The sequence below is a fragment of the Sparus aurata genome, chromosome 18 (assembly GCF_900880675.1).
Source record: "Sparus aurata chromosome 18, fSpaAur1.1, whole genome shotgun sequence".
Taxonomy (NCBI): domain Eukaryota; kingdom Metazoa; phylum Chordata; class Actinopteri; order Spariformes; family Sparidae; genus Sparus; species Sparus aurata.
The window spans coordinates 21,570,069-21,597,429 of record NC_044204.1 but is presented as its reverse complement, the minus strand read 5'-3'; the positions used below and the strand labels follow the sequence as shown (position 1 = coordinate 21,597,429).

Below are 27,361 nucleotides of genomic sequence, written 5' to 3'. Positions count from 1 at the left end.
CCTTTGAACCACTGAGCCTTTCAAGGACGTCCCTTTTATCCCCAATCAAGATACTATCTCTGTTACCAATAAACCTGTTTGCCTGTGAAATGTTTTTCCGACCGGTATTTGAGCATTCCACAGCTTTCACAGTCTGTTGTCGCTCCTGTCCCAGCTTGCTTGTTTCATTTACCAATGTGAGTGTATATTTATTATCACATCCTGTTCCATTGATTTTTAATAGTGTCCCCAGTTTTTTCGGACTCGGGGGTTTTACTTTCACTCTGATACTGGAGTATGTCTGCTAATAGAGGAGATGTGTTTCTCTCAGTTACGTAATCCTCTCGAATACTCTTCAAGGAACGTCAGCAAATACAATAATGGGATGGGCAATGGAAATGCATCATGGCTTACAATCTTTTTATTTGTCATTTTGATGATGACAGAGTTCTTAAAAGTTGTAAAACTGCTGAAGTTCTTGACACTGCGGTGCCTCATTTGTCAGTATTCATGGTATATAAAATAAATGATTAGCCGATACAAAGATTCAGTCTTCCCTAGGTAAAGCATTTTTGTCATTACACGTCTTGGTGTGGTGACAAATACTTCACATTCTCGTTTTAATACTACGCCAGCAGCACCCTAATGATTCATTGCTAGAGTCAGCGCCACCGGGCAAGGCCGTCCGACTGGTTTCTTGTTTTGGGGGAAAGAAGGAGAGGGATCTCGGTAGATAATAGACTCAAGCGTTTACACTTGCCAATGTGCTCACCAGGGTGAAACTTTGGCTTTCAGACTTGTTAATTTCCTCCCCCGCCCCTCCCTCTCTCCCTGACATGTTGCGAAATCTATTCACACCCTTTTCTGATTTGAAAAGCCTTCGCAATGTACGCACAGCATGTGTGAGATTACTTTTTGTACAGAAACAGTAGTTAGCTGATCTCCATGTTGTGTTTTCAAACACTGTGGCCGGTCGCTCAGACGGTGCTTTTTGTTGCAATTTGTTGGAGAAATTGTTGGGACGATTGCTGGAGCATGGACTTCTCATTTTTTTTTTGTCTTTCATTCATACAAACATAAAGACAGTCACTCACATTGAGCAAACACTTTGAACTATAAAGGTTGAGGATAAATAAAACTTCTAGGTCCAAAGGCAGATAAAAACCGTTATAAACATCATAAAATTAGTATTAAATATATTTAGTCTTTAAAGTCAAGCTTGTCTTTTTCTATTCTTTCTATTGATGTGTATACCACTGCTCCTGTGTGTTGGCTCAGATCAGCCGTGTGTGTTCTTGATCTCATTTTAATGATGTCTGTGCTTCCTGGGTTTTCCTACCCAGTGAGCATGAGAGCAGCGCTCCCACAGGAGATGTTGCTGCGAGTCGCTCCATTTATGTATGCCGTGCTGTTGTGCACCTCGTCGTTCGCCCTCTTCCTTCCCATTTGCCTCGCTTGCTCTCCGATTTTATTGTCAGCCACCTGTGCGACAGGTACCCGCTTGCTTGATTCCTGCGAACAACACACGGATGTGCTGTAGTAAACAAAAATAAGTTCTTAGCAACCTCTATTACGCACGCACACAAGGATGGATTAAAAAAAAGAAAACATGTACGACTCCACCCCACATTTACCTCCCATGACTCGCAGGGCTTGTTACAGCTCACACCCGTACCTGTTCTCGAGTGCAGGTGCTGAGACACCTGTCAGACAGAGAAAGACTTCCCTTCTGCTCACACTCACGAGGACACTCTCTCACTGACTTTCGACTGAGCTGGGTGGCTGTTGCTGGTGGATATAAAGTAAAAGCAGGTATGTACTCTGGCTGGCAGGTGTGTTACTCATTTATGACATGATCTGAAGAGATTCTGTATTTAGAGCTTTAGTAATCGAGGAATGTAAAAGTGATCAATCAAGCTACATAAACTGTTGAAAGTGTTGGTACCTGCCAGTGTTTGCACTCTCATTTGTCTGGGTGTTTCCCTGTCATGATTGCTTATGGCCAGAGTTGTCTATCCTGCTCCCTCCTCGCCTTAAACGCTATCACTCCTCATCAATCATTATCTTGCATCGTCTGATGTGTTAAACCAAGGATAAATATGCTTTTCTGAGCCCTCGGCGTATTAGTTCTGTCACCAGTATTGAGGGCAATATCCTTAAGAGTTATTGTTACGATGTGCTGTAGAAGAAGTAGATTCACTGCCCTAGGAGTTCTGGGAGTTGTATTTGCATTCTTGAATTTGGCAGTTTTTGCATAAGCCATCTGCGCCTACTTTTAGATAAGAGAACACTCGTTGGTGTTTTAACAGTATTTTCCTTTTGTTTAGTTCCCTGTTGAAGTGGGTTTGCCTCTGAAGCAGGTTTTTGACCGTAAATAACTAAGGGGTCAACTGATTTGGATATGTGTGACTGGAAGCCATCTTTGTTCACTTCTGTACGAGTATGATTAGTACTCTAACACAAAGGATCATAAATATGTGTGTGTGTATGTGTCCATTCATATTTAAGCAATGGGAGAATTTTTTTGGAAAGTGGTAGGACAGGATTTTCTGCATGTCAAAAGGATGACACAGGAATTCCTTAGAGAGCACATGTTCCTTATTGTGAGGGAACATGGCGTGGGAACGACCATCTTGAAACTGACTGTGTCATAATTACTTCCCTCAGATTTCACATTGTCTTTTAACACCATCCCTGTCTCGATGTGGTTCCTACATACTTTCAGGTGGCCTGTCAAGACAGCAGAAGGAAGAAGAGAGAGAAGCTTCTTGAATAACCATGTCAAAAGGTGAGTGATCTGAACTGAATGTGAGATGACCTGTTTCCTCCAGTAAGTACAGAGGGTGCGTCTCTGCGCCAGGCTGATGACTCTTTCAATTCTGATCTTCTGTTGTGGCCCTGATTTAATGTAGAATACAAGTGGTTGATTATGTGCTGTGTGTCGGCCCAAAGGGGGATTGAATTTCATGCGTGCCATCAAGCAGACGCTGATTAAGATGTCATTATGATGCAGCCTACAGTGTGTATAATACATCAGATGGTGTGTGGGTGTGTGACATGCACGTGTTTGTCTCTCAGAGGGGGACAAAGCAGCTGTGTTCCAAACCACCAAAGTGCGGACCAAGCTGAGGGGAGATGGCAGCTGGTTGCAGCGGCGCAGTGAACCTACAGATGAAACCAAGGAGGAGAAGCCATGGTGACCCACATGTTCAAATAAGCCCCTGTCCATATTACGCAGCAATCGCTCATGTGGATAGAAAAAAACAAGTTTCTGTGCATCCATACAGGATAGCAGAAGTAAGGAACAGCCGCCTGAATGGAGCCCCGACCAGTCCGGTGACATCACCGACAAAACCCACTCCACCACCCCCCAAGCCTGACACTGAAAGGTAAACGCAGGTTTCTAATGTCGCAAACTTATTTACAGAGCCCTCTGTAATATGATTGTGCTGATAGCAAGTATCTCTTTTCAATTTAGAGCACCGACATCAGGATTCCTGATCAGGTAAGACATCTAATTTAAAACAAAATCAAAAGCAGAAGTGTATGAGAAGCCGTTTAGGCCAGAAATACATACTTCTCTTGCACATGCATATATACTCACTTTTTTCATACACACATACTCCCTCTTACGTACATACGTACTCACTTTTACAAAGATACATCACTATTACTTACATACATATATACATACATACATACATATATACATACATACATACATACATACATACATACATACATACATACATACATACATACTCAACTCGCACATTGTGCAATCTGAAATGCATATACACTACTGAGAGTATGCATGTATGTGTAAATGCTCAGTACCAGTATATATGTATTTGCAAGTGAAGTATGTGATTTTAGCCTAAACTGCTTCTCATAGAGGTGGGGATGTCTGCGCACTGAAAAATGACTATGGTTACATTTGAAGAACAAAAGGAATATTTACTTTTTGTTTTTCTTTCAGAGGCATTTTCACCAAACTAGACAAGCCTGCCCCAACTTCAAATTACAATGGATTTAGGTAAGAGCTTAGATGAATGAACAGGGTTAATAGTGTGACTAGAAATGTACTTTATTCCACTTCAGTTCCCACAATGAAGCCATATCTGTTCCTTCCTTTTACAGTGGAGTGAACCAATACACCAAAAAACCATCTGAGGTCTACAAGAAAATGTAAGCATAAACAAGTCAAATTCCCAGTTAACTGGGTGAGAACTGGGTGAGAATGTATTTTTATGCAACGTATGTGTGCGCTTCTGTTCCTCAGAGCCCCCCACACTGTGAGGCCCACTCCAGAGAACAAGGATGGTCAGCTTAGCACAGAGGAGCAGGAGAAACGGTGAGACTCTCAGAGACACACCATCCAGTCTGAACTCACATGCCCTGAAAAGAGATCACATTAGCAACATAATGATTCATTTTTGCAGGAAGGAAGCTGCCAGCAGCATTCTGAAGAAATCTGCAGTCAAGCAACGGTCTTATGTGCTGTCTGCTGCTAAGAAGTTTGAGTAAGTTTGTCTTGTGTCTCTCTCTTGAAGCTAATGTGAACATTCACATCATTTCTGGACTTCTTAAATCATGAAAGACATGACAAAAACTTACCAAAGCTGTGTTTTGAAACACCTCAGGGCTAAAGTGGAAGAACCAGACACCCCATCATTTGTGGCTAAAAGGTAAATCCTCCCTCAAATATCTCTGTAAGAAAAACCTGTGAGTCCAAGTATGTCATCAAACATTACTCTGTCTGATTCACATGAACACACGTGTCTATCAACAAACACTCAGGGTGGAGATTGCTGACGATGAGGAGAGTCCTGCATCTGCAGCACCTGCCAGCACTTTGCCCGCTGTCCCCGTTACATCGGTTTCCTCCTCACCTCAGGCCGAACCACAGAAAATGTGAGTCTCCAGCAATGTTTATATTTTCAGTCGACAAGCTAATCCGGTCCAGTCAATTTCATTCATTATCTTTGTGGTTTACAGAGCCGATGCCAGCGTTAAGACAGCTGCTGATGTTGCGGTTAAAGAGCCAGTGGTGCCAAAGGTGGAGGAGAAGAAGGAGGAGGAGGTTGCCCCAGAACCTGTGAAAGAAGACCCCTCTCCAGCGCCTGTTACAGAAAAAGACCCATTTGAAAACATGAAACCAGGATGCACCAAGGTGGACACTCCTCTTCCTGAACTCATCACTGAGTGTATTCCAACAGTCAGTACAAAGCCAGAACCCGAGGACTCAGACGTTTCTGGGCAAGTTGACAAACCTCTTGTTGACCTTGCCCCAGCGTTATCAACCCCGATGTCTCCTACTCCAACATCCCCTGCTCTGGCTTCAGTTGTCCCAGAATCACCTGCTCCAGTGTCTCTTACCCCGCTGTCCCCTGCCACCGAGCAACCTGCTCTAGTGTGTTTTACCGCACTATCTCCTACCCCGCTGTCCCCTCCCACTGAGCAACCTGCTCCAGTGTCTCTTACCCCGCTGTCCCCTGCCACTGAGCAGCCTGCTCCAGTGTCTCCTACCCCACTGTCCCCTGCCACTGAGCAACCTGCTCCAGTGTCACCTACCCCACTGTCCCCTGCCACCGAGCAACCTGCTCCAATGTCTCTTGCCCTGCTGTCCCCTGCCACCAAGCAACCTGCTCCAGTGTCTCCTACCCCACTGTCCCCTGCCACTGAGCAACCTGCTCCAGTGTCTCCTACCCCGCTGTCCCCTGCCACCGAGCAACCTGCTCCAATGTCTCTTGCCCCGCTGTCCCCTGCCACCAAGCAACCTGCTCCAGTGTCTCCTACCCCACTGTCCCCTGCCACCGAGCAACCTGCTCCGGTGTCTCTTGCCCCGCTGTCCCCTGCCACCGAACAACCTGCTCCAGTGTCTCTTGCCCCGCTGTCCCCTGCCACCGAGCAACCTGCTCCGGTGTCTCTTACCCCGCTGTCCCCTGCCACCGAGCAACCTGCTCCGGTGTCTCTTACCCCGCTGTCCCCTGCCACCGAGCAACCTGCTCCGGTGTCAAATACCCCGCTGTCCCCTGCCACCGAGCAACCTGCTCCGGTGACTCTTACCCTGCTGTCCCCTGCCACCGAACAACCTGCTCTAGTGTCTCTTACCCCGCTGTCCCCTGCCGCTGAGCAACCTGCTCTGGTGTCTCTTAGCCCCGTATCTGCTGTAACAGAGATCTTAGTGAAGACAGAACCAGAACCAGAACAAGAACCAGAACCAGAACCAAAGCCAAGGTAGGATTTCCTACATAGAAAGATAAACTTAATACCAACTTGGATATAAAACATTGTGCATTGTGCAGTTACCAAACAAATGCAACATTCACAGGGGCCTGGTGTCTGCATCAAGTATAATTTCTTTGAGCAATTTTTGATACCTTGATTGATACATTTTGCTGATGGTATTTTTTTCTTTTTCTTGAGCAAAACTGACAAGACTTTTACTTGTTATGGTACAAGTCTATACTCAGGTATTCTTTTACTTAAGTAAAGGATAAGGATAAGGATAAGTAAAGGAATACTTCCACCAATGCATGCATTAGTATCAGTATAACATTGTGATAATGAGCCCCAAACATTAATTGAATGTCATCCCAAGTATGTTGAGAGTAGAATGAATGGATATCAAAGCTTGAATGTGCTTTCAGGTGGGGTTTTTGTGTGTGTATTACTACGGGGTGTTCACGCTCATTCTTTTCACATGTGTATTTGAAAGCTGCCCTGGAATGCCACATGTTTGTTCTTCTATTTTAACAGCTCCAGTGTTGACACATTCACCGCCTTGTCCGACACTCTCATTTCTTTCGACACGAGTTCACCCAGGTACTGGAAAAAGACAAAGATGAAAGCAGCAGAAACCAATATGGAAAAAATAATAATAATCATGTTAGCGCCTCCGGCCTCAGCAACACACCATCTGATAATAAGAGTTTATTTCCTCCCCCAGCTTTAAGGATGACGAGCCAGCACTGGCAGCGGAAAAGGGAGGCTCAGCGGACGGTCGCACCACAGAGAGCGGGTATAAAACCAACAACTTTCTTGTTCATGTCATAGCAGGGTTGGCAGGAGAACAGATAATGGCTGACTGCCACTGTGTTCACTTCAAAGTAATCACAAAATAACCCCCGTCTCAATTTCAGGTGTCTAAAACTTCCTTACACAAGAGGGTGTCCCAAATTAGACTTGATTAAATGTGGTACTTGAAAATGTAATATAGACGTGAGTGTGTTTGTGCCAAAGCAGGTGCACTGATATGTTTTTTTCTCTTACTCTCTGCAGCGCTGAACAGGAGCCAGCTCCGGAGCTCAGCAACTGTGTACCAATGACAGACGATCTCCTGGTTCTCACTAATGGGTTTGTTAAAAAAAATTCCTACGGCCTGTGAAATTAAGCAATCCCCACATTAGAAATTCTCTGAGTATCAAACACAAGGTGGCACTGTTGTACCTCTAATGATCCACTGATTCCTCTACCTCAATTGGCCTGTTCTTGTTCTGAAATCCTCTCCGAATCCTAAATCCCCCCTTTGTTCATCACCTTCTCCGCTTCCTCTTCCTCTCTTCCTTCCGCCTCCGCAGTCCAGAGGCGTCTGCAGAGCCCGCCCCCCCTCCCAGCCCGGGACGCTGGAGCCAGGATCTGCTCAGCGGACTAGACAGGTATAGGAAGAGCTCTTTCCCACCCAAGCCCTAAATACAGAGTTATGTGTCGAATTATCCTTTCATCAGTAGAAAATCAATACCTCCCTTGTCAGTAGCAAGCGGAAGGCATATTACCTTATCTTACTTTGTCCAGAGTTGGATATGCAGTTTTCAAACTTTGATTTTTGTGTCTGCAGTGAGTCGAAACCAGCAAAGACCAGCAGCGCCCTGGACTTCCTGGCTTATGATGTCATTCCAATCAACACCGAGGCACGCAGGTGAGACAGAGACGGGCGTGCGATTGGCCTCTGCTCCCCCAGTCCCTCCCTCCCCTCGTCTAGCATTAATTCTTATCACTCCAGATGAAGGGGAGGCCGAGCATCTCAGCATCCCCGAGGTGTGAGATTTTTAATAAATCCCACCCGCCTCCAGTTTGATCCATAAATCAGGGGCCCCCTCCACTTCCAGCGTTCTATTTTAACCCCCTGCTCCGTGTTAGATAGAAACAAAGTCGCAGATTCCTGAAGCGACTGAGTAATACTTTGAAACAGAAATCCATGTCTTATCTGCAGCACGACTGGAAATAGAAGAGAATGTTCTGTGCTGATTAGTATTGCCGCTTTGTTTTGTCTCCGCCAGCCTCAGCATGCAGCGGGAGGAGGAGGAACAGACAGATGAGACAGCCAACGAAACACAAAGGTAGAGGGAGATGACAGGCTGCTCTTAAACAATTATCTATCTACGCAGAGCTGTTCCTGCTCAGAAATGCATTCTATTCAGATATGCCTTGTAATGATTTATACTAAGTCTGCCTGCAACTATGCTGCGTCTCTCTGCCCACCAGCCCCACAGAGACAGACACTCTACCCACCAAAACTGTGATCATTACTGACAAAAGGTACGCACACACACACACACACACACACACACACACACACACACACACACACACACACGCGGGAAAAAGTCTGTGTCTGTACTATATTCAGATGGTTTTCATGCTCGTTAAATTGTTCAGTGGGTTTCAAGCTTTTCCAAAGGACCGGTGTTCGTAAATAGTGTATGAGAAGAACCACGCTAACCTTTACTTGGCCTCTTTCCTCTTCCCATCATGCCATTCATCCGTACCACCCTCCTTACTTCTCGCAGCGAGGAGGACAGGGCCGATCCCAGCAGCCCACGTGTAACAACCACAGTGCCTGAGTCAAGGTATTTTATTCACATTGCTTTTCAGATGTCTGTGTTAAAGCGTATGCAATATGTGTGTTGTGGATGTGTTTACTCCACTGATGCTTAGTAAATAGATTCTCATTACAGGTAAATAAAACCAATTTGGTTAAGTGTGATTGACAACAAGAGGTTTTGGTTTGGTTTATTTAGCTAATTCTCTGTGTGATTTTCAAAACAACTGTAGAAGACACATAACACACTTCACACTTTTTACACACATTCCATGAGCAGATCCGAAGCAGGAGGAAGAAGAGCGTTTATCTTGTAATGATCTGTTTAGTATAAGTACTTTGTACAGACTTGATTTTTGGGTTCATTTTAGGTGAAGAAAACCTGAAACACACTGATTTTTCCCATTTGGCAGCGGAATAGTGTTTCCATTTGTCAAAGACATCCAGATTCTGGTTTTGATTGAGTTTGGCCCCGGGTTCTTCTGTGTTTCTGTTTACCATTCAAACTGCATTAAATCTTTCCATTATGAGTCAATGTGATCAGAATTCCTCCGACACAAGATGGGCCGTGCTGACAATTGAGAGTGAAATCAGTGTGAAATTGTTTTTCAGCTCGGCTGATCCGTTTGATCCATATCCGATAGGGACCACATCCCCTAACAGGTAATCATATTGGTTTGGAGCTGTGACTGTTTTCCAGCCAGCCAGATAGCATCTCTGCATGCATAATGCAGCAGCTTCTGATTATGAGCCACTTTTCTCTATTGCAGCTCCTCTGACCTGCTCCAGCCCGTCTCTGATATTTCCATCAACAGGTACGGGAATGATAATGCAAATGCCCCTTTTTCCTATCTCTTTACTTCTGTTTGTAGCACAGATACTGTCATGTTACTGCATATGATCATAGTTACTACAGCGGCTTCACCTTGTCTGTTATTCCCAGTGTTGTAAAAAGTCTGTAATATTCATGCTAATACTACTTAAAGTATCAGATATTAAATTGTACGTAAGTAACAAAAGCACAAGTAAAGGTAAAATTATACATGTATTTACATGTATGTATATACTATGCTACTGGTCGACTGTCAGATATTAGGTCCAATAATAAGCATTATTCTGATTATTGCAATCTGTTTTGTTTTTTTCACCCAATTACCAAGAATTTATTATTATTTTTTTAAATGCTCTGATGTTGAAGGTAATCTGCAAAGTAATTATTCACTAAAATCATCATATAAATGTTGCGGAAAATGATCTAGTAAAGTACAAGTACCTCAAAGTTATGCTTAAGTGCAGTACTTCAGTAAATGTATCTGAACTATTACTTATGTAATTTACATTCCATCACTGGTTATTGCAATCATTATTCTTCATAATCAGACACACTGGGTCCTGTGACTACGTCTTTTTATTGATGAACTTTTTTTCTCCTCAGTGTGTCACCTCCTTCCACGGAGAGCAAAGACTACCAAGAACCAAAAACTGAGTAAGTTGTCTTCATCCAATTAATTATCTCGGGTAAAGTTAACTATTTACTGAAGTCGGGCCGCACCAGTTACTTTCCCTATGAACATTTATTAATTACGTTTTGATCGTTTAGTCTGTTAAATGTCAGAAAAAGTCTTCAAACTGTTTTTGTAGTCGCTAAACCCAAAATATATTCAAGTCACGAGGATATAAAATGCAGAAAAGCTGAAAATACTTTGAAGAGCTCTTGATATGTGGAAAAGCATTTTGCAAGAACTAACAACAGCTTCAGATGCATGCAGTTGTACTTGTTAACATTAGAGCAACATCAGCCGCTTTCATAGTCGACCTCTGTCGTTTTTCTGATGAGGACGGGCTGAAAAAGTCACACAGTGCACCTTTAAGTGTAACTGTGCCACGTTTCCTATGTGCACCTGTAGTTTTGTGGGGGGTATTTTTATGCCCTTATTAGATCGATGACAGGAAATGAGGGAAAAGAGAGCTGACTGGTACAACACGCACTCAAACTGGGGCCACCCTGTTCTTCTTCAATTCTAATGTTTTTTAAAAAAATGTTTTTCCCCCTTTTTACGTGTGCCTTTGTTTGACAGCACGGGCAGTAATGCGTTGGACTCCCTTGCAGACAACATCATCCCCATCGACACTGACGCCACAAGGTATTAAACAGAGTCTCTAGTGCATAATTGTGTTATGTAACTATGAGCGGGAGGTGGAAAGTGCTCACATTGTCTGATATGCCTGATCTGTTGTAATTTCTCCACCGTCTCTCTCCACTCTGGCTGTCCAGCCTCAGCACTCTGCGGCCATGGGCACGCACATGGGATACAAGCACACCTGAGCAGAGTAACGCCGTAGAGAGGTGATGACACACTTTGATTCACTCTTATGCTTCCACACCCCCCTCCACAACTGTGTTTCATTCATCTACACGCGCCGAGCCATGTCCATTACGTGCTAAGAGCCTTTCAATGTATGTCCCCTTTCAGCCGAGATGCTGAACCAGAAGGCCAGGCTGAAGATCAAAACATGGTGGTCAAGTTTGAGAGAAAGTAAGTCATCCCTTTATTTCAAGCTCCGCGTGCGTACCTGCTCCTTTTATTCCCATAACCTCCTTCCCTTTCACTACGGCGGAGGAACTAGGCCTTTGCAGCATCTACTCATTGAGCCAGAAACATTGTGCACTGGTGCTGATAGAAATAGGTCAGATATGTATTCGTCACAACCTTTCCTCACAACCGCAGATCCCCGTCCAGCGTCTTTTTTTAACACAGTGTGTGTTTGTCATCCTTTCATGCAACAATGACATGTCTTTTGTTTGTGCTCAAGGTCCAAGGAGAACGACTCCCCATGGGACAGGTGGACATCTCCCACCGTCTATACTATCCCTACGGAGGAGGAGGAGGAGGAGGAGGAGGAGCAGCAGCAGGAGGAGAGGTACCTCGACTGTGTCTGGGCTCATTAAATGCATATTAAACCACTTTATTTTTCACAATTCTAGCAGGATGTGATTATAGCACCTTAAAATTCAGCGCCTGTCAACCATTTAATTGAAAGCAAGCCAGAAATACAAGTTGAAGCTTCGTCATGGCTGAGAATAATGAGCCCCCTCTAAACATGTTCTTTTCACTTTAATGCTGTCACTTCTTCACCTGTGCTGCCAGACTTATTGTAATGCAGGGACGTCCTCTGTTTTTCAGCCCGGAGGATACACAGACACAGACGTTCCCAAGCTACACCCGAACCAGGTTGGTAAAAACATTTAGAACTCTTTAAGCCTACATCTCTTGATCAAAAACTGGGGAGATTAGAAGGAATTGAGAGTGTGAGGGAGGAATGTAGGTGATGTTTGCACAATAGAAAGTAGACCACACCCGGTCAATAAACCCCTACACCTCCACCCATCCCCCTGGAGCTGTGAGTCAGAAAGATCAGCTTCATATACTTGTAAAAAAACACAGAATTCTTGCTCACTGGAAACCGTCCAGGTTATTGACTGCTGCAGCCTACAGTAAAAGTCTAACACGGCTTTCTTCACTTTCCAGGGAGAGTCACAGTGAGCCAGAGCCTGCTATGGATCGGTAAGTTTATGATCTTGTTAACGTCAGACAGCATAATGCAAGAATACTTTCTCCAGAGTGTTATTTTCTACTGTTTGGTCTGTTGATTTTTTGATATTGGAAAGACACTCGCTTTAAAACTGGAGCTTTGTCTCTTATATGACTGTAAGAACACTGAACCACTGCAAAGAAATGAAATGAACCTGTTTTTCAATGAGAAGAAAAATTGTTTAATTTAAAGGAGACATATTCTGCTCATTTTCAGGTTCATAATTTTATTTTGGGGTTAGTACTACATTAGGTTTACATGCTTTAGTGCTAAAAAAGAATAAAAAATAAAAATAAATTCTCATGCTGTCCACTGTTGCAGCTCTGTATTCCCCCTCTCCCTGAAACACTCCTGTCTCTTTAAGCCCCCCCTCATGAAAACCCAGTGTGCTCTGATTGGTCAACTCACACATGCCCGAGCTGCCACTGCTAACAACAACAGAGCAGCTGTGCTAAATCAATTCTCATGTGCCAAACTAGCCACTAAGTATAAAGTATTAAAATGTATGACATGGTGACACAGTGTGATGTCACAAATTCACGGGTTTGAATTATTAATTAAAGGCGGGACTACTGACGAGGCTTTTCAGGAGCAGTGTTTTCTGTGGGAGAGAGGGGCTTCTGTTTGTGCTGAAACTTTTAATATTTAGGTTTCCTGGGCTTGTTTTGCACTTCAACCCGCCGTGCCTGCTTTCTTCTCTGTGTTTGTAACAAAGATGTCTTAGCTGGAGGGCAAGATTTTTATGCCAAAACCTGTTGGAACACAGCTCTATCCGCTCAATACCGCAGTCTGAATCTAAAGTTACCTGCAACTCCTGTATGATACAGAAAGACTAAACTCTGTTTCAGAACTAGATGACAGGATCTGCTCTCCCGTTGTCTTTCAATTTGCCCTTGTTTCCTTCCCTCTAATTATCAGTCTCCAGATGTCAGATTAATGTGTATTGGAAATGTCCTTTTGTCAAATCACAGCCCGTTAAACAGCACGCCATTAACAAGTGATGGCAGAAAATAATTACCTCCTGAGTTACATTTGACAGATGCAGAGTCCTTCTGTATAACCGAGTGCCGCTGCTGTTGTCTGTGAGTGAAAGATGAAACTAATGCTGCTGAACTCTGTCTCCAGTTATGAACCCTATTCCAGGACCGTGACAGAAGATGACCGTCGTGTTGAGACACCAGAACCTGAGGCCAAGAAGTGAGGGATTTTACAAACATGTAAATTAAAACGACAGCTGATATGTAACCATGCGTATTAACACCCTCTTTTCATCTACCTCTGACTCAAGGGGGTTTGTGTATGTGAAGGAATACGTCAACGCAACAGAGCTTTCCTTGCTTAATGCCAGAGACACAAATGATGGGTAGGAGCACTATGTTATTGATACAATCAAATAACAATTATTTTTGATTTATTATTGAATATGAATCACTTACTGTTTTTATTTTTCATTTTTTCATTTCATTGTTTATTTTGTCATTTTTCAGGCTAGATTATTTGACACCGAGCTCCACCAGTTACTCTTATGGCAGCCCCTCTAGTTACTCCAGGTAATAACAGAATTCACTAAACCTGTACTAAACAAAATCTGAGTTGTTTCTCCGCTGACACTTCAGCTGCTGTCATCATCATGTCTTTATCTGTTTCTTTCAATGACGTTTCAGCTACTTTCAATGCGTACACTTTGACTAACGCATTCAAACCCTTTAAGGACTCAAATGAAAAAAAAAAGAAAATGTACTCATGCAGCTCTTCTAAAACTTTTGAGAACACTCATTTATAAAGTGCTACAATTTATCCTATATGTGAAGCTGTGTGTTTAAGAAAGCCCTTATAAATAAAAGATGTATTACTATTATTACTATTATTATTATTATTATTATTATTATTATTGTTAACTACAATTTCCATAGTTCATACACAATTTACCAGTGGTGGACTGTAAATAAAAGGGGCACCTGCAAGCAGAAAGTTGCAGAAAACAGAAAGTTTACTTTAATTCTAGCTAAAAACTAACAAAAAAAAATCAACAAAAATGATCGACAGAATGTGAAGAAATAATAGTTTTGTGGCTGCAATAAAGACATCTATGTATTACATGTTAACCAGCCTTTCCCAGGCCTGAAAACCTCTTTCTCCTGGTGGTCCAAAGCTCCTGTGCTAGCGTTTGTAAACGCCAACACTAACCCTGGTTGTCCGGCTAGGTGCGCGGCTAACTGAGCTCGCAAGCTAACAGCAGCTACAGTCATGGATAGATAGATAGAAAAAGAATTACTGTGATGAAACGCTGCTACTATTTGTTGAATTTAGTGGGCGTATTTATAATTTATAATTTCTTGCAATGCTTCCATTTAAGCAGTTCTTTTTCTTGTGTTTCTGTGCAGTAGTGCCCCTAATTATTCGACGTCAACCTCTGTCTGCTGCTCGTACAGCAGCCCCTCCACTTGCTCCCCAGTAACAACACACTTTCTCCTCCAGCCTTGTTATCTTCAGTTCCGACGAAACTGGATATGTGTAAGCAGCAGGGCAGAAATTCCACCAAGCCTGCTCATTAGGAGGCTAAGCGGGGACATCAAAGGATTATTTACACTTATTAAGTTCCCTCGCACAGAACAGGAAGGGTCACGGGTTATTTTACTAGACAAAGCAGCAGTTGTCTGAACGCTGCTCCAGTCCGTGGCCAACACTTACATGTCCCAATGTGTCTCCCTAGTGGCTCGCCGTCATCCAACTGTACATACTGTGGACGGCTGATGGGCAACGATGCCAAGATCACCATCGAGCACCTCAATATCAACTGCCACCCTGAATGCTTCAAGGTAATTCGTCTGTTTGCTCGACACAGTTCTGCTGAGGATACAATTTGGCACTTATTGGACTATAAATTGTTGGATATATCAACATGTCCTTGAAGCGACTGACCTGGAGAGAATGAGCTTTTGTTCCCATTTAAAATCTTGTTTGACATTTTGGTAAATATGTTTTTTTTTTGGGGTTTTTTTGTGTGCCAAGACTTAGATGAGAAGATTGATTACACTCGCCTGTGTGTGTAGTAAGTATGCCATCACCTTGTCATAGTTTGACTCAGCATAAAGACTGGAAACAGAGGGAATGAGCCAGCCTGGCTCTGTAACAGCTAAAGAATCCTTAAACCCCAACATGGCACGTTCACACTTTGTGTTTTTATACACATTAAACAAAGGAGCTTCAGAGATGATACTAGACATCTTTGGAGAGAGCCAGACTAGCTGTAAGTTAAACTAAGCTAACCAGCTGCTGGCTTAAGGCTCATATTTCAATGAGACATGAGAGTGGTATCTCTTTTCTAACTCTTGGCAAAACAGCTGATAAATGTACTTCTCCAAATGTCAAATTATTTATTCATTATTTTATAATAACCCCACTCATATTTTCCATTACCAAGCCTTTTGTGGCTCCAGAGAAACCTGCATGTAATTTGATGAATTGCCTCCAGTGATGTCACTCGCTGGCTCAGTTGCATTGTGGATAATGTAGGCACCAGGTTTTGAAAGGGAAAAGAATGTGTGGAATAAAATAAAGGCAGTATCTCTGGTTCTGCTGCAATGATTTTGGTCATTTTTTCAAACAGTCCATAGAGTCCACCAGTGGACTGCTGTTCAAACCCTGCTGCCTACATTACCCACAGTTCAACCTAGCCACTGGGTAGCATCACTGGAGGCAATTTATCAGATTACATGCAGCTTCCTCCAGAGACAGAAAAGGCTTTATACTACTTTTTCACACATACAATAGTACTCCCCATGACCTGTAAATACACTATAATGTGGAAAACTGGTGGAGTTACCCTTTAATTATAGGTCTGTTTGTTTGGATTTGTAAATCAGTTTTTAAATTCAAATTATACTTAGCTAATGCAAATTTCCAGACCACGAATCAAAGCTTTTAACCACCTAATTGTGTTTTCAAAGCTACAACAGCTTTGTGTTCTGTGCATTCTGGAGCAATGAATTCGTATGAGACCATTTCAAGGATAAAAATACAGCTCTTAACTGTGTTTTCGCTTAATTACATTCTCACAATGTTTCCAGTGTGGCGTTTGCAGGAAGCCAATGGGAGACCTTCTGGACAGCATGTTCCTACACGGTGGGGAAGTCAACTGTGAGAGCTGCTACTCCAGAGCCTTCGAGTGATTATTGAAGCTCTTCAGTGGCCTCTTATCCCCGTCCTCTTCCCTTCAGGTTCATTTGCATATAAAGTGAGAACTGGCCTTTTCACAGAGTTTGGACTATGTTCAGTTTGACCTCAGCAATGATGTGGTTTCGGGTGATCAAAGAGCCATGTTACAATGAACGATATCATGTTTACTTGATTCTTACGTTAGGATAAGTTTTTAATTTCTCAAACATGTCGCGCAACCTTGTTCTGTTTCTTTCCTCCTGGGGGTGAAAGCTGTCTCTGCCTCTGTAAACTATGAAGGATATGTCTGTGCAGTACCTGAACAGACTCATACTGGCGAGTGGGGTACTATATTCTATATAACGACAGTAGTTACGCAAGAAAATGCCTTTATTACAAAATGTTCTTTTGCTCCTCTTGATACAAGACCGTTTGTTCACATGTATTATGCTTTGTTAAGAAAATAAAATGATTTATATAATACTGGTGTGATACGAAGGCAAATTCAATTTGTTCTCGAAAGCATGACACAAACATTATTGCACATAAACATCATGTAACAGCAAAGGGTTGGGGGCAATGTTATAAAGTATCTGCCACATTAGATGAGCTCTTCCTGAGAACTGCTTCGCAAATGCAGTGCTGATCTCCCACAGGGGAGTTGTGCTTCACTTTAGATTTGCCTTTCTCCACTTCTCGGTGAAATAATATTTTCCTTGCATAGTCGCTTAAAAAAAAAAAAAATCTGTGTACATAAATGTGACTGTAGGTAATAACCATCAGCTACCCGCTGAGTATCAGTAAAGGAGCTAATGCAGTTCATTTGCCGCTGCCTTGATGGTCTTCACACACAGTTAGGCAGAGGTCCCTCGGTACACAGAGGACAAGTCTTTGGCTCTACCCCAGTCCAATGAAAATCCGCCTCCCATGAGAATGTGCCTCTGTGGAACAACTGCACCGCATGCAGTTAATGTTAACAATGCAAGGCGGAGTGAGGGCACCTCAGTTATAGTGATAAAACCACTTGAAAATATTAGCATATAGCACTTTAAAGCATTATTTTCCCATTACTGAACTTGGGATAAAGGACAAAAGTATCATGTTGGCTGAATGCAGTTTAGTGTAATCTAACTACTCATATAAAAAAGGGAAAGAGATTTTGGCTCAGGTGCAAAAATATGAGTCATTTCTGCTTCTTCCCCCGATTTAGACAGAAGGGATTCATAATGCGGGACACCCCTGTGATCCTGGATGTGCTCCATTCTCTGTCTGTTTGAAGGCCTGTGTCAGTGTTTTCCTCTGGCTCTGCTCACAGCGATGTTTTGGATGTGCTTCCACAGCAGCGAAGGGTCTGACTCGTTATGTCTTATCAGAGACTCCAGCCCCTCTGCTTGGTCCAGGCTCTGCCAGTAATCCTGAGGCCATATTTGCAACCATCTGCGGACAGATATACAAACAGATTAGGCTCATCACTGAGGATGTTTTAATTAGACCATTAAAATGGCCGGATTTCTCCTCCCCTCGGGACATTGTTATACACATTAAAATACAAAAAAGTGGAAGGATTTTTTACACCTGGCACAGTGAATAACTCAAGACCAACTCACCCATCGTCTTCAGGTAGGTCTTTGACATCGCCATACCCCGGGCTAGGCAGAGGGCACCCCATGTGAGAGTTGTTAGCCATTTTAGGCCGAGGAGGTCGGTTCTTCTTCGGGGATTTCCTATATGCTTTCTCTGCCGCCAGCCGTGCATTCTCCTGGTCACACACGTAACATTCAAATCCATTCAGGTAGTTGGGTTTACTCATGTCATTTACCCCCCACTCGCGGGTCTCTAGAGCCTCCAGCAGACGAGTGTTGGTAATCCGTCTAGGGTTCTTGAACTCTAAATATTTCAAGTACTCCTCATCGCTCTCATCGAGACGTTTGAGGAACTCAGCGAGAGCTTTCGGCGAGGGGAAGTTATCGATGACGATGGCGGAGTGGTCGTTGGGCATCCAGTCTGCCACCACGGAGGAGCCCCGGTAGACGGGCACAGAGCCCTGGTGGAGGGGCCGCCACAGCTTCTCCGTCATGTAATCCGGACACACGCCGTTCTCAAGAGCAAGGTGGAACTTGTAGCGTGCGACAAAATTCATAAAGGCGTGATCTTCGCCGGTTGCCGTGGCCGTGTCCTCCAGATGTTCGGGCAGAGGTTTGTTGTTCAGGCATTTCCCGTAGGAGTCGACCTACAGAGGGAAAAATAATGTGTGACAAAGGAGAAAGTGAAGGCACACTTAGGAAACATTTGGGAGCAGATTATTAATGTGACAATGGCACACTTATAATGGTCCACATTTTTCATCACGCCATGATCGGATGTTTCTAATTGAACTCACAGACATCACACCGAGGGCTGTATTTACAAAACATGTACAGAGGTGCTACTGCGTGACGTTGAATGATTTTGACTTACTAACCTGTGCAGAAATGAGGAAGGACCCTAAACTAGAGATTTTTAGTGCATGTGAGCTAATGGATACTCATTGTGAAGAAAGGTTATATTGGAGAAGATGACTGAAAGTTGTGCTCAGCACCAAGCAGAAACGTGTCCTGACATTTGAGCAGAACAGGAGTGGAGTAAAAACAACACGATTAAAAGAGAATGTTATAACTGAGAACACATGGAGGATGGTACTGAAATAAATACGCCCACAAATCACAACTGAGTACTTTTCCTTTAAAAAAAAAAAAAAATGAAAAGAGGAATAACTACTATCTTAGACATGGTTATGATGCATCTACACAATATCTTCAAAACACACTCCTTTTTAAAAATGTAAACAGAATGCAACGATTTACAAATCCTTTTCAATCTATATCAAACTGATAAACTTCATTGTGCTTTATGCCTAGATTGATTAGATTAGGTCACAGCGACCTCACATCCGTCTATCCCATTCCCGTGAATGCCAAATTTCCGAAATGGCCGGAGGCAATTTCATTTCTTCTTTTTCAAATTTGGGACAAACGACCACTTAGACTCAAGGATGACCTGATTAGAAATTGGTGGTCAAAGGTCACCATGGCCTCACATATGTCCCATTCTCATGAACGCCATCTCTCAGGAATGCCTGGAGGGAATTTCTTCAAATGTGGGACAAACGTTTCACTGATACTAAGCTTCAGGGGATTGTCATTGCACCATGTGACAAGCTCTTTATCAGTCCTCTGAACTTCTCTTATAAAATAGTCTGATTTCAGTACAGGACTATATTTACCATTTATTAAGTTAATCCAAAAGTCTTTGCTATTTAGACTATATTACACGAGTGTGGACGGATGGATGTCAACTGCAAATGACTGACGTGCAAAAGCCCTACAACTACGTGGCGGTAATAGTTGTAAATATAAACGTATTACAAATTTGACACCAAGTCAGCACTGATAATGAGAAGAACCACAAGGTCCCAACTGTTTTGGAGTTGTACAGGAATACAAGTACAATAATTCCTGTCTAGGAGTTTACACTCATCGAGCGTGTACCTTTGTAAAAGTGACCATCTCTGCAGTATACCTGAATGTACTTCATGAGCTCCTGGACATATCTGTTTCTGTCTGATGGCACATCGCAGTGGGACTGCATGTAGAGCACAGGAGCCAGGCCCTCCCTCCTCAGCCGGTTCTTCTCCTCCAGGGACACGGCCACAGGCGTCAGCAAGTAGTCCAGAGAGGGCAGCCACTGCAGGGTCAGAGGGTAGTCCGACTCTCTGCGAAAGGTGGCAGTGTAGTTGAACAGCCTGATCCCTGGTCCATGGGAGAGGAAGTAGTTATTCATGGGTGACTCTTCATGGAACAGTGCCCACGTCTGGTGGCGGAGACGAGGGAGCGGCGCCTCGTACGCCCTGAAGTCTGTTCCATAAAAGATGATGGATGCTGTCCGTTTGTACAGCTGGACCTTTCAAGATCAAACTCAAGATTACTGGCAGAACAACCTCAGATGATAATCATTATTAATGTCATGCATGCATCGCCCCTCAGCCTGAGCCAAGGTTATATATCTCTGGTACCTTGCGGTTGCTTGTGACCAGGCAGGAGGATGTGGCACAGTCTATGCGTTCGGTGTCACCGGGAAAATGTGGGAACAGTCCTCCGCTCCACCAGAGGATAATGGGCAGCTCTTTGTTGCTGCGGTAGTCCCTGTTGCCAGGTCCTCTGTACGAGCTGATGGAGGCAAACTCCATCTCTGACAGAGCACTCTGTGGCTGAAAGGCTCCTCGGTCCACTGCATCCAGGGCCTCCAGGGCAAGTTGGTCGTCTGGAAAGGAGGCGAAGGAGACCCAGACCCAGCCCAGCACACCAAACAGCCCCAGACATACACAGGGCAAAAGCCTTTGCCTACCTGCCATCTGCAACAGACACAGGCAACAAAATCAAGTAAATACAAGTTAATCACAATTTTCGACTTTCTTATCTGTTTAATGTGAGTTAGGCGTGATTCCTCTGTCCCGCGAATTAAGCCGTGCCGTGTTCAGGTCCTCAAAACACGAAAAAGAAAACAACAACCCCAAAACAAAACAGTTACAGGTGCAGTTTATTCTCCTTGTCACTAAGTTTGTTGAACAAACAACTGAGCAGCACCCCAGTCATACGTGTCAGTGGTTTGTGAGCGTTCACTAATATACAACACATCTACAGAGATTCCTACCTTCCTGTCACAGCAGCGAACGCATGAAGGAGCGAGTTTCTTTATCCTTCAAACCAAAGACATATACAGTTAATATTAGTAGCTGGTTTCGATGACGGGATGCTGTGTGACAACAGCCCGACGGAGTAGAGGGAATAAAAACAGCTGGGTTCTTCTTCTACTGTTTTTTTCCCCCCACTTCTTTTCTTCTTCTTCGGGTGGCAAACTAACCCGAGCTGCACATCGCCACCTACAGATCCGGACTGCCAATTGCACACATGCTTGCTCAGTGTTCAATTCGGTTAGAAAAAATCCTTATACTTTATATTCTATATATTCTATACTACTAAGAGGCTATAAATGTAAGAAGCTTGCAATTAATAATAAAGATGACCAAGTCTCTCCATCATTTGTGTTTCCTACTCGATTTTTAATCAAATAATGCAAGTTGTGTTCTCGTTCAAGTGAGGGAATGTTGCTCTACGAAGTTATGTTAAAATAATAAACATTGGCATATGTTTGGTAGTGAGGTCATCCAAAAGTAACGGAAAGTAATCAAGTTACATTACTTTAATATTGCGATTCTTGGTTTATGTTACTAACTACATTATTAACTGTATTGGAATACATTTTTAAAGAAACCCTCCCAACCCTGTTCATATATGATTAATTGACTGATTTTTACTTTTGTGTCACATAGAGTTCACAAGACACCAAACATTACAGTCAAAGCAGTCAAACAGTTTTTTACATTTCATTTCAAAATGGTAAATTATTTTGCAACTCAGTCTTGAACAAAACATTCTGCCTCCTCTTCCACGCTTGACAAAGAAAAACTGCTACAAAAAAGGTTCCCTCCAGTTTTTCAAAAGACATTTTTTATGACTCTTACATTGTCACAGACAGGACAACAAAGCAAGAAATTAACCTCATTCTCAATTTCACCTAGCTCATACAACAAAGTCCTGACTGTAACTGAGCACCGAGGGACCTTTGCCTTTTGTTTAAATCATACTTCACATAAGGTTCTACAATATACCTGTCCTTTATGAGCAGATTCGTAATTTTTGCTTAGACCATATATCATTTTTCTGTATACATAAGAAACATCTTGGTCCTAATCTCCTGAATATCACAAAGTATAAAAGTACATTTACTGTTAGGGAGTTTATAACAATGAATTATATTTTATAAATTCAAGATGTGTTTTGCATGCACACTTTTAATCTTGAAGGTGACAACAACAAAAACAACAACATAATAATAATAATAATAATAATAATAATAATAATAATAATAACAACAACAATAGCTTGCATTTATATGGTGCCTTTCAAGAGGCCCAATGACTCTTTACATAGTATTGTTCATATAGGCTACTGTTAGGAAGTTTATGACGATGCATCATATTTCCTGTTCAAGATGTGTTTTGCATGCACAATTTTAATGTAAATTGACAAATAACTACAGCTGTCACATAAAAGCAATGCAATTAAAAAGCTTGGTGAAAGTATAATGGAGCATAAATAAGAGAAACTCTCAAGTGAAATACTTTCACCTGAAATGTACTTAACTTCAATCATACGGTTTTCTTTTTACTGTTGTCATTATATATACAGAGTCATGAACCCTACAGGCTTTAAGACCTGGAATCTACCGGCCGCTGTGCACGTGCCAGTCCTGGATGGGGACGCGCACGTCACGACACTCTCAGTCAGATGTAGGGGAGCAGGGCAGACCACGCATTGTAAACTACCAGGGACAGGGTGAGTGACATTACTTGCTTATTTTATATACATTAGATTAATACAGCTATATAACCTGACTGCGACATTTGTTCTCGCGTTGCTTACGATACTTTAAAAACTGTTATTGCACTGATGCTAACGGTTAGCCTTACCGGGATGGGAATGTCAACAGAGCCTCACACTAGCCGGCTAGTTTAGCTTGCTAGTTGGCTGGGAGGCTTGCTAAGCCGCTGCACAGTACAGCAGTCATGTTGTCCGATGCATTCATTCGTGTGTTTTGTTTGTAGAAGTCTGTTACCTGTTTCGGTTCCTAGTCAACTTCTGCTCTGAAGCACGTCATAAACAGTTTCGCAGGAGGCATCGACAGCACTGTGTTGATAATTTTAGCCTCCAGCTACAGCTGACAACAAGCTGGTGCATGTTTGTGGTCTGCGCAGGTGCAGTGGTTGTTTCCAGAGTCAGCTCATCGACCTGACTCGCCCCTGTTGTTGTTGTTGTGGCGCAGGACTCCTTAATTCACCTGTTATAGAGGTCATGAAATGCAGCCTGTTTTAAAGATAATGTTCATGTCCTAAGTTAAAGTGCTATGGCAGATGTAGATTATAATCAGTATGTTTTACTGTGTCATGTAGTAAAAGATAAGCCCAGCGCTTAAGCCAGAGACCTTTGGCAAACATCTGGGTCCTTCACCTCAGTCCCCTTGTCCCTGAAACTAGTCAACCATTACACATCTGTCATATGGCTTTCATGTGTTGTCAGAAAGGTTAGTTTGAGGTTGAAGTTACCAGAGCAGCATTCTTTCCCCCTTGTTATCTACACTGAATTATCAGTAAACTTAAGCCCACAGATTGGATTCGGAGCTGAGAGTTTTCAGAGAGTCAGTATATTTCATTTCCTATTGCCCAATGGTGATTTGCGTTTCTACTTGAGTGCATAGTATCTATTTTTGCGTTTCTTCCTCTTTTTAGGTTAAATAGACCCTGGCCTGCCACCTGGTGTGGAGGGCTGAAACCCAGTGAGGAGGCCCTGCTGGGTGGGAGGGAACATGATGAGCGGGAAGAGCCTACTGCTGAAGGTGATCCTGCTGGGGGACGGTGGTGTTGGGAAGTCCTCCCTAATGAACCGCTATGTCACTGACCGCTTCGACTCCCAGTCCTTTCACACCATCGGTGTGGAGTTCCTCAACCGGGACCTGGAGGTGGACGGGCGCCTGGTTACTCTTCAGATCTGGGACACAGCAGGCCAGGAGCGCTTCAAGTCCCTGCGCACGCCCTTCTACCGAGGGGCGGACTGCTGCCTGCTCACATTTGCTGTGAACGACCTGCAGAGCTTCCAGAACCTCGGCTGCTGGAAGAAGGAGTTCATGTTTTACTCGGATGTTAAAGACCCGGAGCGGTTCCCTTTTGTGGTATTAGGAAACAAGGTTGACATGGAGCAAAGGGAGGTGGGGGAGGGCGAAGCACGGGCCTGGTGTGAGGAGAATGGCTGCTGCCCTTACTTTGAGACCAGCGCTAAGGATGACACTAATGTCACGGCTGCGTTCGAGGCAGCTGTCAGGGAGGTTCTGGCTGCTGAGGACCAGATTGACCATGCACTACTGAGTAGTACTATCGATCTCCACGGCAACCGCAAAACCTCACGTGGGTCTTGCTGCTGATTGGTAAGGTGTGAATCCACCTTGTCTTAATCTCTCTGGCCGAAACTTGCCAATGGCAGTTATGAGAGCCGGTTAGATATTATTTATGGTACACAACTGTAGGTACAAGGTACTGAATTCAGTACCCCCCTAGAGATAGTGTGGATAAGATACAGCTGCTCTGAGGAGGGCTGTGTCAAGGATTCAGCTGGTATCTAGATGTTGAATTATTGCTCAAGGTACAGGAACACTGTAACAGGCACACTCATCCTTTGTACGCTGTCTGCTTTCAGTGGTGTTGCACAAAAACATTGTTACCCAGCTTCTGCTTTGTCTGCCTATGCGGGAGTTGTATCAACTAGTGCTTTCACAGAATTTTTTTAAATTTAAATAATTCAAGTTTTAGTTAATACAGTGGACGAGAGAATCTTCTCTTCAAGAGCACACTCAGCCTCTGGCACAGCAACACATAGTTGGTCTTGCAAGTCCTTTACAGTTTGTCCACAAGCTGATTTATCACGGGTTTTAGATGGAAATTGAGAACATCATCTCATGTTTCTTGTTATCAGATCGTTAAGCAGAAGTGGAGAGCTCATGTATTTCCTGGACAAAGATGATATGAGTGACAGTGTTCCCTATCCAGGTAGATATTGTTCTTGGGAACACACAACTGTATTTTGATGACTTATCGTAGAATAATGTGGAATGAGGAAGTGAAGTGATTGCTGCTCTCAAAAGGAAGATGACATTGTTTGTCTTGTAAGGGAATTCAGAGCTTCAGTTTTGCAGCTCTGACTGTAAACGTTGGGTACGAGCTATTGTGGTGCTTTTATTCATTTGACTATTATTTCTTTTACCACTGCTCTGCTATGTAGCTGGAGGTGTCAGGTGTACGAGTCAGGCATTATCAGATAACTTTTTATTTCCCCTGATTTGTGTACATGGGCCTGTTTATTAAGTGAGGTTCAGTGTTCTTTCAAAGTTCAAAGATAATGCTGCTTTTGCTACGGTTGATACACTGCTGTTTATTTTTCTGTGAAGCCCATGTTCATCTTCTGTTATATTTAATAGACATTGTGTGATATTATACATAAATCTTCTGTGTTTGAGCAAGGGCTGATTAAAGTCGGTTTTCCTGATGTATTAGTGGGGAGGTTTACGATTATAAGAATCAACATTAATGTCATAATCATGGCATGTTTTTAATCCTGTGTCTGCCTTGTTGAATGGGTGGCAGGCCTTTACATTCCAGTCTTTCAGCTTTGCCTCTTCTGGAGGTCTCCTGTGCTTTACTGATACATTTCATACTCCTTGTGCTGTCAGTCAGGTCAGTCTAGGTCTCATCTGAATATAAAATAGTCTGAGCAGAAGGATAAAGCTATTCAGAACAGTAATGTGTGCATTGTGCGGCACCCCATTCATACAGTATTGAGTAAAACCTACAGCCGAGTATTCTAATAACTTAATGATGTTTACTTGTTTTCAGCTGGATGGTACTTTACTTTTATTTCAGTGTTAACAGAGATTTACACACATCTGAATTAATCCTTTTGGTTTTCCTGGTCTCAGCCAGAGGGCATTGCTGTTCACCTGCAATGTTCGAGTAAATAAAATGCCTGACAATGCGTCAAACTGAGTTCAACATGCTCTAAATTTAGTCTCACCAGTATTTTGATTGCTGCTGGAATATTATTTTATACTCGTATGTCTTCTCAAACAAACATAACTGTTGCGTAAATAAGATCAGTGTTTTCATCTCCTCAATGCACAAAATCTGTGTTCTCATCCCTCCCTTCTGTTGATTGTCTTGTGTGTTCTCTCAGCCAGCCAGTGATTACATTATTTGCCGTTTGAGTCAAAAACATTGCATCATATTTCAGTGTGCGTGCAGACTAATGGTAAACTGTGAAAGTAAACCGGATCTAATCAGGTACAGTTACATTTACTTATTACACAGATCTTTGGTTTGATGTAGGCTTATAACAAGTAGCTTGTTCATATGAAGAAAAGTTTAAATACGGTGTGTCGAGTGTTGGTACTGCCAACATAAGAGAGAAGCATTATTAACTGTGAACTGAGTGGGGCATTTTAACAAAATCAAGCCAGTAGCCTACATTAAGTCAAAGCAAAAAATGAGGGCTGTTAGCTTATCACGTGTCATGTTAATATTTTCTGCTTTAAACAGAGTATTTTGTCTCTTTATGGTACCTTTTCAGTTTTTAACCTGTTCAGATAATGTAGCCTATGACAGGGTTTTACCTGGAAATCGGTGGGTACTTATACGCTGGTAGCATAACCTTACAGTGCAGTATGTCGTTCTCATGATGCCGTCTTATGTCAATGCAGTCTAATGTCAGTATGTTTTTTTTTTTTTTTTTTTTTTTTTTTTTTTGTTGCTGTAATATTTATGAATGTAAGAACAAATTTCTTTGGGCTGTCCATATTAATGGCTTATGTAAATTGCAAAGGGCATTCATTTTATAATAATGTACTAAATGACACTGAACGTCTGTTTCACCCTCAGTGCTCGACCCATGAGTGTGATTAAAGCTGTGTGTAAGTCAGACTGTTCATCTAAATTATGCGTTGATCTAATGGACATCTTCCCTTATTCCTCTTTTTGCACTACGGAGGATAAGACTGAGTGTGCCAACATGCTGGCAAAGTGTTGTATACGCTCCAGTGCTTGGCTACAAATAAAACATGCAACATACCAAATGGAGGCTTTCCCTTGTCTGTGGTTTCTGTGCTCAT

General features: G+C 42.8%; 3 protein-coding genes across 4 annotated transcripts; 2 read left to right on the top strand and 1 right to left on the bottom strand.

Annotated features, from left to right (window-relative positions):
- Positions 1-1,590: 1,590 nt before the first annotated feature.
- Positions 1,591-17,036, top strand: znf185 (zinc finger protein 185 with LIM domain). Its single transcript, XM_030395714.1, has 34 exons — positions 1,591-1,791; positions 2,705-2,767; positions 3,058-3,175; positions 3,267-3,368; positions 3,458-3,484; positions 3,959-4,015; positions 4,120-4,167; positions 4,262-4,333; positions 4,422-4,502; positions 4,623-4,667; positions 4,780-4,893; positions 4,978-6,219; positions 6,742-6,807; positions 6,932-7,003; positions 7,264-7,338; positions 7,563-7,640; positions 7,820-7,900; positions 8,262-8,321; positions 8,467-8,520; positions 8,772-8,831; positions 9,416-9,466; positions 9,574-9,618; positions 10,239-10,289; positions 10,882-10,947; positions 11,079-11,150; positions 11,278-11,340; positions 11,618-11,725; positions 11,989-12,036; positions 12,334-12,369; positions 13,523-13,594; positions 13,686-13,760; positions 13,885-13,947; positions 15,111-15,216; positions 16,468-17,036. The coding sequence occupies exons 2-34, from the start codon at positions 2,758-2,760 to the stop codon at positions 16,567-16,569; spliced, it is 3,420 nt and encodes a 1,139-aa protein (XP_030251574.1). The 5' UTR covers positions 1,591-1,791; positions 2,705-2,757; the 3' UTR covers positions 16,570-17,036.
- pofut4 (protein O-fucosyltransferase 4) lies at positions 16,928-23,397 on the bottom strand. 2 transcript variants are annotated; one of them, XM_030395717.1, is made up of 5 exons: positions 23,270-23,397; positions 20,607-20,945; positions 20,114-20,494; positions 18,163-18,785; positions 16,928-17,992 (listed from the first exon to the last, which is right to left on the bottom strand). In XM_030395717.1, the coding sequence occupies exons 2-5, from the start codon at positions 20,943-20,945 to the stop codon at positions 17,842-17,844; spliced, it is 1,494 nt and encodes a 497-aa protein (XP_030251577.1). In that variant the 5' UTR covers positions 23,270-23,397; the 3' UTR covers positions 16,928-17,841. The 2 variants fall into 2 exon arrangements, with proteins under 2 accessions (XP_030251577.1, XP_030251576.1); XM_030395716.1 differs by lacking the exon at positions 23,270-23,397 and adding an exon at positions 21,245-21,412.
- On the top strand, positions 22,897-27,329 carry rab9b (RAB9B, member RAS oncogene family). The gene is made up of 2 exons (XM_030395720.1): positions 22,897-22,989; positions 23,940-27,329. Exon 2 carries the CDS (start codon positions 24,017-24,019, stop codon positions 24,626-24,628), a length of 612 nt encoding a protein of 203 aa, XP_030251580.1. The 5' UTR covers positions 22,897-22,989; positions 23,940-24,016; the 3' UTR covers positions 24,629-27,329.
- Positions 27,330-27,361: the final 32 nt, after the last annotated feature.